The 12,152-nt window shown below is 38.0% G+C and overlaps 1 protein-coding gene across 1 annotated transcript in view; it reads left to right on the top strand.

Annotated features, from left to right (window-relative positions):
* The window catches only part of FAT1 (FAT atypical cadherin 1), a gene marked incomplete at both ends in the record, with an annotated part of 99,953 nt that overhangs the window by 53,381 nt on the left and 34,420 nt on the right, over positions 1–12,152 (top strand). Inside the window, 3 exons of the mRNA XM_084266957.1 lie at positions 539–868; positions 1,395–1,605; positions 5,676–5,815. Coding sequence (XP_084123083.1) covers positions 539–868; positions 1,395–1,605; positions 5,676–5,815 — 681 coding nt within the window. The remainder of the gene's footprint in view (positions 1–538; positions 869–1,394; positions 1,606–5,675; positions 5,816–12,152) is intronic.

Raw genomic sequence — 12,152 nt, 5'->3', positions numbered from 1 at the left:
TGCTTTGAGCTTCTTTTAAACAAGATACTGATTTTATGTCTTAAAATACAGGGAATTTTTAGTGTGCAGGCCTGTCAAATTCAGAAACTTACATTCTTATGAATTGCATCCTTCGAGGTGTAAAATCATATTACTAAATTGGAAAGTTGCAAGGAACCATTAGCCTGGAAGTATATTAAGATATCACAGTGAAGCTGTTATGAGAGATACTGTACTTTTCTTTTCCTGTGTTCAAGTTAATATTTCAGTTACAATGCTGCAAAATAATGAAGTAGATTTAATATATATCTCTCCACTCCTACGTGCCATACGTGAAGCATCAAAATGTTGAGATAGTAGTAGCTGAATAAATTTTTTTAAATAAAGCTTCTATAAATATTCACCAAATAGCTTTACACAACGGTCTTTAAGTAACTGGAGTTAGGGAATTACAGTTTTTGTAGGGAGTTGTAGGAAAATGATGTGGTTTAAAAAGGGTATTGTTGGAAGGGACCGTGTTTGAATTGAGCGCTGACCGTCTCCTTCTCAATGCAAACAGGTGACGGTAACAGACAACGGGGTTCCTGCCAAGTCAACGATCGCACGGGTCATTGTGAAGGTCTTGGATGAGAATGACAACAAGCCTCAGTTCTTGCAGAAGTTCTACAAAATCCAGCTTCCAGAGCGTGGTAAGCCAGAGAGAGAGAGAGCTGCCAGGAGAGAGCCCATCTATCGCGTTGTTGCTGCGGATAAAGACGAAGGCCCCAACGCAGAGATCTCTTACAGCATTGAGGATGGTGATGAGCATGGCAAATTCTTTATTGAACCCAAAACTGGAGTGGTTTCATCAAAGAAAGTTTCTGCGGCAAGGGACTATGATATCCTTTCAGTGAGTCAAAATCTTGCATATTATGAATGTATGAAGTGTTCTTTTATCTGTATTCTTATCACTTCTTATTCAGTAGCAGGCAGATGAGTGACTGCAGTTATCAGAAGAAAGCTTCAACAAATCCAGAAGCATTGTTTCATGGGTTTATTTGTTTTGGTTGTGGGGTTTTTTTTTAAAGGATGATTTCAGATGTCTGTATCGAGAATCAAGAAGCTGCTGTTCTTTTTCAGAACTTGACAGATAATAAGCATGATGAGGGAACATAAACAATCAGCTTGACTCTTTTTCAGGAAGAAAGCAAAATAAAACTGAATTTATGGTAACAGTTTGTGCTTCTATCAGGTGCTGCATACTTCTCCATTTGCTGCCCAGATAATGAAGGGCAAGTGGCACTTTGAGAGACACTTAACCTTTTTGGCTATATCTCACACGAGCAAACATGCTCGGAGCTTACTACTACTTTTCCATTTATGTGACATAATGATTTATGTGTTCCTGTAGCTTAAAAGATGTGTCTGTTTCACAGATTAAAGCTGTAGACAATGGTCGTCCACAAAAATCATCAACTACCCGGCTTCACATAGAGTGGATTCCAAAGCCCACCCCACCCACAGAGCCCATTTATTTTGAGGAGTCTTTTTTTTCCTTCACGGTGATGGAAAGTGACCCCGTTGCTCACATGATCGGTGTAATAGCTGTTGAACCTCTTGGAACACCACTTTGGTTTGACATAACGGGTAAGGATGCCTTAAGGGCTTTTATTATTAGAAACAAATGCATGGTGTCTGAGATACTGCAGGGCTCATTGCAGCTTGATTTCGTGATTGCTTTTCTAAATAATGCAGGGTTTTGGCATTCTTTAGCTGTAGATGCGTATTTTTTTCCCTTATTTCATTATAAATCAAAATGACTTAAATTTTTATCAGTGTCACTGTGTATCAAAGATTAAAATTACATTGCAAAATATCTGCTGTGTTGCAGGTTTGGAAATGACTTACGAATATTGTGTCAGTGAAATTAAAACGAATCAAATCAACCTCATAGACTCTAGGACAGAGAAAGAAATAAAATGCAAATCAGAATAAGACACCCACCCAAAGAGAGATTATACTGTTCACACTGATCTCTTGTTCTCTAGGCTGCTTCTCAGTTTGCTGTCCCTTGATTCAGTACTAAAGGGGAAACTTTCAATGTACCTAAACCCAGCAAAATGTTTTGTGTATATATTCTTACTACTACATCAAACCTTAGCCATTGAAAGGGGAATACTAATCAGTAATATGACTATACATTGATGCTGTGGTGTCAAGATGAATAGTATTTTTTAATTTTGGTCTTACTTAGACCTGTGAGCATCAGGTTGTTCACTACATAGCTGATACTAAAAACAGGTTCTGTCATGTGTTACGTGCTTAAGAACCAAGAAGAGTACAGCCTTATTCCTGGAGATGTATCCAGTAGTGAACTGTTTCTGTTTTTTAGATAGCCCTATCAGCTTGGGATTTTTCCACCACAGTCACAAGAGAGAGAAGGATCTTTTTCACCTTGGTTACTACTGAAAATTTTAGCCATGATTATGGTGCTAAATTGTGGGGGGAGAGCATTTTTTTGATTATTATTTCTTTTAAATGTAATAATTTTAAAGGTTGGGTTTGCAGATGTGTATTTCCAAAGGGATGCCAACAACAGCAGCAGTTAGAAACAAAGTTTGAAAACCTTATAGATGTAGTAGGAACGTGTAAATGCCAAATACAAAGGGTTGTTCTCAGAAAACTTTCAGGCACATGAGAAGAGACACAACTCTTCCCTAAATCCATGCTTCTTGCGTGGACAACCTGTGATAATATTGATAATCATTGCTAAAGTATTAAATATTTGAATAGGATTTTTAATGGTTCTTTTGGGGGGGAGGGGAGGGCAAATAATAAATGTGGTTGCTTTTAGGGTATAGAGTTCAAGATACCTCCTTGCATTCTCATATGGGCAAAGCTCTCTGCATTAGAGATGTTTGCTGTTCTTCTAAACATACACACCCATAGATATGGCAGTAGAAAGGCAGAAAATCTAAAAATGACTTATGTGAGTAGGAGAGAGGAGAACGTTCTGTGTGCTCCAACTCACACGGTTATTCAGTCGACAGCAAACATACATCTGTAGGCAAAATGAGTCCATGAAAGGAAAGGTTAAGAAAGAGAGATTGTCAGTGGAAGGTGAGTGGTTCATGGAGATGAAAGAGAGTAGATAGAAGAGTCCTCACAAGCCTTGAGAGTTTTCACAGAGTACAGCAATGGGGTGTTGCATTAGCAAAAATTGTTTGTGAGATTGGGGATGTACTTCTCTATTGTGCTTTGTAGTTTACATCAACTGCTGTGCACTCTGAACAGTGTGTAGGTCTGCTCAGAGTTCTTACTATAGTCTTGTTTTGATTTGCTCCTTCTAAGCATATGCAGCACCGTTTAGACATTTACAGATGTTTTTCTTGTGTGCCTCATGCAGAAAATAGGTAATCTTTTCCTGCTATTTTAAGAAAAACATAAAGAAAAACTCCCAAGGGGAAAGAGCAGAACTTGTCCGTGCACAGTAAATTAAACCACATTGTTTTTACTGTTTTCTTAGTAAAAATATATTGGAAAGTCTGATATATGATCATGTTGTGAAGTTATCAGCTACTCTTACAAGTTGGTCACTTAACTGCCCTCTTTTACTGTTTCTAATAGCATGAATTAATTTGATTGACAGCTTTCCTTTGTGTTCTGTGCTTGCTTTCCATGCTTTCTTTCTTTTTGGCTGAGCCAGGAGACAAGCTTGCTAGTGAAGTATTTTACATCTTTCAGATGGCTTGTGACCTGAACTGTACAGCAGAAGGTATCTGCTGAGATCACATAATTTATTACCAGATTATGAGATCTGAAATGAAAACGTACATTTATAAACTATTTATTTTATTAACCCTTCGGAAATCAAAGTGCTCACAGTTGCATTTGTGACAGGTTCGTTTTTGTTTTGTTTTGTTGTCATTACATTTATACAGCATCAATTCAAGAGCATCCAGTTTTGGCTCTGGCCAAAACTGTTGCTGTTGCACTTCCAGTGTCCCAGATGCAGAAGATTGGGTTGAGTTCTGCTTCAGTGGATTGCCAGATTATCACCACTACTTCAAAAATTAGGCCAGGCCTTTGAGATTTCCTTGATAAGGAAGATAAAAACTGGTTTGAGAACTTCTCCTTGTAACAGGGAAAATGAATGTACAGGGTCATACCCATTGACCAGAGTCTTCCCTTAAAATGGAGGTGACTTCATTGAGGCATCTGAGCCAATTGAATCTCATGCCAGCTATGTAAGAAAAGCTGGAGACTCGCTTTCTGAAGCTGACATCTTACACAAACCCCAGTTAGAAAAATTCATGTTCACCTGTTAAAAAGAAGGGAGAAGGGAAAAAACAAAACAGAAGCTGCTGAAGGTGTTGCATTTCATACTATCCAATTTATACCTGTTCATGTGATTTAGAGACTGCTCTTGGGCCAGCAAGAGGAGTTGCCTTTAGTGAAACAAGAAAAAAATCACATAATCTTTGTCATTATGAATATCATAAATCCAGTGAAGCAGAATCCAGCCCATCTTTCCTAAACTGATATGTCTGTCATGCAGTGGAACCTTCTAAAGGTGAAATCTTTATTACATGTGAGACCCATTTCAGTATTTACTGTTCTTTCTTGCATCAATTATAAATTTGCAACCTTTGGAACTTCACTCTCTCACTTCTAGCTTTGGCTTTTCATAAAAGGCTTTCAGTGATTTACAAAACATGGCATGTAAAAGCTCTTAAAATAATTTAAGAAAAAGCACTCAGATGATATCTGAATTCTGTCCTTGTAAAATATTCAAAGAACACAGGCACATAATTAGGAGAAATTGGTTTGCCATATCTAGTACTGGCTTGACCAAAATAAAAATTGATTCCTCCATTTTAGGCAGTAGCTTGAGAAGTCTAAAGCAGTTGTAATTAAATGGCAGTATTTATCATCACTAACAATATTTGGACTTAATGGAGGTTGTATTTTCATGATAGTCTGCTCAGGGTGACATGGTGATGATCAATTAAATGTTTAAACGACTAAGTGTAGCTATTGATCTACGTGGTTATTTAACTGTATTTCAAAGGGTAATTTGAAAGTTTCAAAAGGGAAGTTAAGACAATTTGCCTCAGAAAAAGGGAGCACTTAAACACTGGGCATTTAAACATTCAGCACTCATCTGAGTCTTGTGTATCTCAGTAGGAGTTAGGTAGTGAATTCTTCAGGTACTTGGCCTTTGGCAGAACTGTACCTCTATCAACTTTAATCTGTAGTCATATATGAGTATAGTAAATTGTACTCTGATCCAAAAGACACAAATTTGACAGGATTTCTGATCGGGATTTTTAATTTATTTTGATACAAAGTATGTTTTCACTAATTAGCCTGTCTGCACTAAATAAACAGTTGCATATCACCTCATAATTCTCCATTTCCTGCTATTTGGAATCTTTAAATTCTGGTTTGTTTTTTTTTTTAAAGTACCTGCTAACTTTCCATGAGCCAGACAAATCAGCTTTGTCCAAAATTAATCAGTTGTAAATATCTGAGTAGCAGCATATCACATTACCAGAAAAAACCCAAGGGCTTTAAAATAAGTGTGTATATATAAGTATGTGTGTATACAGTTCCACCTTCATTAAACATCTGAACACAGAACATGATCATACATGAAAACAACACAACAGTGCTGTGTTTTATGAACTTCTTCCTCTCCCAATTTCCTGAACAAGGTGGCAACTATGACAGCCGGTTCGATGTGGAGAAGGGCACTGGAACTATCATTGTCGCTAGACCTCTTGATGCAGAACAGAAATCAAATTACAACTTGACAGTAGAGGCAACAGATGGAACCAGATCTATCAGCACTCAGGTAATGCACTTATAAATGAAGGAATTTGTAAGTGGGGGGTGTGAGAAGGGAGTTGTACTCTCTCTTTACCATTTTTTTCATCCTGGATAAGTAATATGGCTGATACAAATTAGGGAATCTGTTTAATGTAGAAGTAGATTCTGATACTCATTGAGTCATACTGTTTAGCTGCGAGTTGGAAAGTTGTGTGTTACTGTACTGGAGTCTGAATTAGCAGCTTTTAAGTTATATCATGTTCCTACATTAGCTGGGTAAGTGAAAACAGAAACCAAGCTCTTCCATGCATGATTTACTCACAAGAAAAGGATTAATGCTTTTTCCCTGAATTGCTCTTCTTTATCCAGCTCCCCCAAAACCTCCAAACAGCATTAAACCATTTGAAATTTGGCAGATGAGCACTGTAAGGTCTTTTGGTTTCTCCCCATGCCCCAACATCTACAGATGACAAGTTGTACGGTGTGTCCAGTTGTACAGCATGTCCAATTACTATTTTATGAAACTAATCTGCTCCTTCTGCATGGTGTACATACAGAAACAAGCTTTAGATTATACCATCTCTGCACATCTTCCCAAGTACTTTCTTTTAGCTTCAGTAGAGGTAGAGATTACCAAACACTCTTCAAAAAGCAGCAATCTCAGACAAACAGAGGTTTTTCAGATTACTTCTAAAGCTTCATGGTGGTGGCAGTTCTTTGTGGCTGGGCTATTGACATCACTTAAAGGCAGAACTACTGGAAATAACCCACAGTATAGTAGGTTATGATGTGTATCCCTCCTGTTCTTACCATCGAGTTTTTTTCCCCAGCCCAGAACCTGAATGTATTTGGAAGTAAAGTTTAGCTGAATAGCTCATGGCTCTATTAATGCCACAGAGGAGCTCCACTTTTCTTGCAAATTGAAAGGAAAGGATTTATTTACTGATTTAAGACCTGAATTGGGACAGTGATGTGTCTCTTACCTGCCCCTATCATTGACCTACCCCTCAGGAGCTCAAAGAGTGGGTTGCTGCTCTCTTTTCTCTATAGAAATCTGCACTATGAACCCAATTTTTTCTTGTTCATCTTCTATGAAGTGTTTACGTTTTTCTGTTGTCTTTTCTAACGTCTTATATGTTGTCTTTTTCCTTTAGACCAGAGAGAAAGATGTTTCTTGTCAATGTTTAGGATTTAGAACAGTCTTTATTGAACTGACTGCATGTCTGGAGGCTTGATCGGTCAAATAGACTAAATTCAATAGGAGAAAGCTGCAAAGTTAACAGTTTCCTTTGAGAGCTGCCTTATCCTTTAATGGTGACAATATTCTAGATCATGAATCTTCAAATGTGACAGGATATCTCCAAGTCAGAACTTGATGCCATCGTAGCCATGGTGCTGTTGCTTCTGGTGTTGATAACCACCATAAAATTCTGGAGAATCCTGCTGTAAATTTACTGCCTAATTATAGTAAAGATACCGAGCAGATTCATTTCTACCAAGTGCAGAATGTTGGATAGAAGGCAGGAATTAGTTTGGAAAAAAATAAAAAATAAAAGAAACCCACATTCAGCTAAGAGAATTTCTTTTGCCAGGAGAGTCTGGAAGACAGCATGAGGCTTTCCAGAGATGCTCCCTCCCCCCAAGAATGCTGTCAAAAATGCCACCATGCAGAGTGTGTTGGGGTAGCCTGGGGACATGTAAAGGCTGAATATCTGGTCTTGATGACTGCAGATATTCTGTCCGGTGCTACAGCTTATATAGCCGAACTTATGGAGGCGTCCTGAGTCGTCACAGTTGCACCATAATCTGCTTTGTCTTCTGGAACAACCAAGAATTTGGAAGGTCACAAAAATACTTTAACCCTCACCCCTTCTCTTCCTTTGGGTTACATGATGCATTGAATTCTTCTAAGAAGCGCACAGTGTAGCTTTTGTCCCAATTTCTTTAAATGAATTTGTTATTTTAGCATCTGGTAAAGCTGAAAGAACATTATAAACATTTACCACTGCAGTCTTCTGTGGAAGAATTGCACTAGTAGCCTCACATTTATCATCCCTTACTTCTGCAGTTGCTTTTTGTATGATTTTCTTTTGTGCCTTTCCTCTCTCAGTTAGAGTTGGCAGAAGCAGAGGCTGTGGTTTCTGTTACAAACAAGCACAAAGACTTCCTTTGCATTATTTTCCTGCTTGTGAGCTAAGCACAAGTTCTGCTGCTGTTGGGCTCTCACGTTACTGTGCTATATAGATTGAGGGGCATGGATTAGTTCAGACTCTGCAACTGTTGGTGCATGAACAGACTGCTGATTTTAACTGATTCTCTTATCTTCCCCCATAACTCCTGGCCCACCCAAATCGACCAATCTGTTAAGATATCCCTCAGGGCTATCATTAAGAGCAGGCATTTCAGATAAGGCTTAACTTCAGGGGAATTAAAAATGTTGATTTGAAATCAAAGTTGAAAGTGTGATTTATGGTTGCCAGTGTGCAAATTCCATTACTCGCTGCTGAAATAATGAAGATTAAAGTTTGAGTGTTGATGTTGTGCTAGATTTTTCCAAGAGCTGATAAACAGTTAAAACAGAGTGACAGGCAAAAAAAATTCTGAATAGTGTGTGTATACATTAGGAACAACAATATGCCATATGCAGCCTTTAGCTTACAAAGTAATTGCTGTAAAAACGCAGGAAATACAGTAAACAATTTAACAGATCTTGATTAACAGCAGACTTAAGTAATTTTACATTTAATTTGAGAAAGGAAATGACATTTTCAAGATACTGGGGAGGGGGACGAGGAATGAAAATCTTATTGTGTAACAGCAGTGTATTGTATCTGACTAAAGTAGAAGGCATTGGCTGGCCTCAGGCCATTAACATCTGTAGAGCATTTGACTCTTTCAGGACTTCAGTTAAATAGGAAAATTTGGAAAATACAGCAGCAGTAGGCATGGAGGCTATTAGAATTTTGCATGCATCTGAATGCCAAATGCATGATGCAAAACCAGATAAACAAAACCTACGGTAGTGGTGTTTGACAGATGATGTTAGAGATGTCCAGTGTCACACTGGGAAGGAATATCATTCAAAAAACTAATGTTTTTGGGTTATAATATTTTGCCCTTAAATAGAAAAGGTTATTTGCAAGATGTAACTAGCAACATATGAACTACTGGGCTGCTTTGTGGAAGGGGGAAGCAATAATCCTGTTTCTCCCTATAGCCACTTCCAGTCATTGCTGTCTACCAATTTTTTTTTTTCTGCTGGAAGTAATACTTAAGATGGTTTAAAGGTAATTGCAGCATTTTTACCTATTGCTGTTCTATTACAGAATATTTAATCTTGTTCTATGCAGAATTTATATGGATAGTATGCTTTGGGATCGATTTGGGAATGAAGGCTGGAATGTTCTTCATTGATTAAATGTGCATTTTTGCTTGCGATCACCAAACAGCTCCACAGAGAAATTTTAGAACTGGAATGCAGTTATATTGTCTCTGGATAATGCAACTTTCTGTTTATGAAAATGATTATAAACATGTCAGTGTAACTGTAATGTAATTATGAATGAAGAGAGGAGGAGAATTTAAATTCCACACAGAACCTGCAAATTAAAAACCAGATTAAAATGATGTAAAGAAACATCATGTTTAAATATTACACACTGAGTATGTTTTGTCAGTGGAACATATAATGTGTATAACTCACTGGTAATCAATATATTCCTATGCAAATTTAGGTTTCACTTGTCAAATAAATAGATTTCAAGCCCTTCCCCTGAATAACGTTGGGCTGCCTTGTTCTCTGCATAACCAGGTTGCATCACTCTCACTGAGATCTCTGAGCAGGACACAGCCCTTACGTAGCCTTACACAATCAGTCAGGTTTCTTTAGTTCCAGACCATTTGTTTGAGAGATCACACTATGTCAAGATATTTCTTTAATGTGCCTCTTCAATATGCTTCTTTCTTAACAGATAATATATTTTATTTGAGTTTGATCTTCACTGAGACTTTATGCAGCTGTTTTTATTGTATTATGCATGTTACTTCAGAATAGCACAAGGCTTTCATGTAGTTTGTTCTCAGGCACAAAACCCCATATTTCTCTGTGTGGGTCTTATTAATTGTGAGTGCTAATTTTAATTTCAAGTGTCTTTCACTTAAGTCGAAGACCTCAACAGATGAAAATTTGGTCCTTTTGCAGCACCTCTCATGTAGCATCGGTATGGAGTGCTGCCTTCAAGGTAGGGTTTCACTAGTACATGTATGTAATAGTTTAGATTGGAGCAGCCCCTGGAGTTCATCTAGTTAAAACTCCTGCTGAAAGAGGAAACTGCAAAGTTGGATCAAGTTGTCCAGGGACTCATCAGGTTCTGAGTGCCTGAGGTGACAGGGATGCCACCTCTTTGGGCATAAGTGTTTAACAGTGCTCCTTGAAAATACTTTTTTTCTTATTTCTTAATGTATTTTCCTCTCATTGGAGCTTGTGAGTGTCACTTCTTGTCTTTTCACCATGAACTTCTGAGAAGAATATGGCCCCCTTTCCCGTAGCTCTCCCTCTAAACTGCAGGTGGAGTGCTTTTAGATCCCCATTGATTTTAATGCTCCTTTGCTGGCATTGTTTAATTTTGTGAAGATCTCTCTTGCACTACAGGGCCCAAAACTGTAGTGGATCCACAATCCCACCAGCAAGTGCCAAACAGAGGGGAATAATTCCCCCTACCTGCATGCAGTTAGGCTAAAGGCTGCATCACGCTTGTCCACCAGAACCTGAGGAGTGGCATCAGCAAGAAGTAAAACCAAAAGTTTGTAGATAAAACATCTTTCACTTGAATCAAAGATAAACTTTGGACTTCAGGCACATTTGGTTGCACGAGTGGATCAAATTGTGGTTTTGCAGCTGTGTTAACCAGCACGCAGAAGAACGGCGTGCCTGAGCAAGTAACTCCACAAGCCATGGGATACCTGAGCAAGCCACTTGCAGTGACTGAGTCACTCTCTTCATTCCTTTGCAGTATTTTTGTTAGTGATTCATATTTAATAGAGCTGTACCTTTTGATGAGCTATCTCCTTATCTACTCAGCCCAACAGTCTATTTTTGGAGGATGCCTCCTCATGTGTTTAGTTGGCAAGGTCATTTAAACCGCTTCACTAGGTAATCCCAGAGGGAGTTGATGCCAAGTGCTTCTGATTGTGTGATCAACCCATCCCTTCTCAGCTAAGCTGGCGCACTGACTGTGTGGTTGGTCTTGTGGGTATCAATATTCATTTCACAGCCACTGTGTTCCTGGCATTTGACTTTATACTTTGAGCAGCTTTTTGCAGGGCTCCATTCTGTTTTCCTGTGTTGATAGTACCAGCAGCACAGGTGGCCATGCCTTCTGCTCAGAGGAGTCATCTAATGCCATTGCTCTGCAGTTGCATTCCCTGTCACCCGAGGGTTTGACTTAAGCTTCTGTATTTCCTCACCTGCAGGGAAATAGGCGTGAACTTAAGTAACAGTTTTGATTTAAATCCATCAAAATTGACACTTTATCCTTTCATTTACTGTTTTCCTGAGCCTAAATGTAATATTATCTACCTAGGGGGTGGGAATTGAATAAAAGCAGTGTTGACAATACTCATTTAAAAAGTATAATATCCGTGACTTAAGCATTGTAATTGCCTTTTAACCTTTCAGTTACACTAAATATGTTTGCATAGCAGGATTTATATCAAAGGTTGGGGGGGAGGGGGTGTGTCTGTATTTTTTAAAAATCAGTTGGCCATCTTAATTTGGTTCAATTTGTCATTTTCTTTTGGACCAGTGTTCAGTGAGTAGATGTGTGCATTAGATCCAACAGTGTTTCTTCTTCCAAGATGCATTAAAACCTATTTTATTTATACATAATTGAAAAAAAACCCCAAAACTCAAACAACAAAACACCACCAAAACAACTCTGATTTATTACATCCTCTCTAATCATCACTATTAAAAAATATGCATATTTAAAGCCAGATTTTCATTCTTGATGTTCATTTTCCAGTTGAATTTGTTAGGGAGTATATTTAAAACCTTGATCCTAGTATGTATCATAGATCACCCACTGACAATCAATATTTATTCCAGTTCTTTGTTTCCTATCTTTAGTCAGTTTCTAATCCATGACAGAAACAAACTCCAGAGCTTCCATAGCAACATCTTGCAAGGGATTTTATCGATGTTCCGAATGATTAGTTTATTTCCTATTTCTTCTGTTGTCTGGGAAGTCTCATAAGAGGCAGCATTTTCCTATAAAAAGCAGTAGTATTTTGTATTTATTCTAACAGACTGTTTCAAACACTGAATAACTACCTATATTTATTAGTATTTTCTTAAACATACT

This window comes from Gallinula chloropus (genome assembly GCF_964237585.1).
Source record: "Gallinula chloropus genome assembly, chromosome: 7".
Lineage (NCBI taxonomy): Eukaryota > Metazoa > Chordata > Aves > Gruiformes > Rallidae > Gallinula > Gallinula chloropus.
This window is presented reverse-complemented; position numbering and strand designations above follow the sequence as displayed.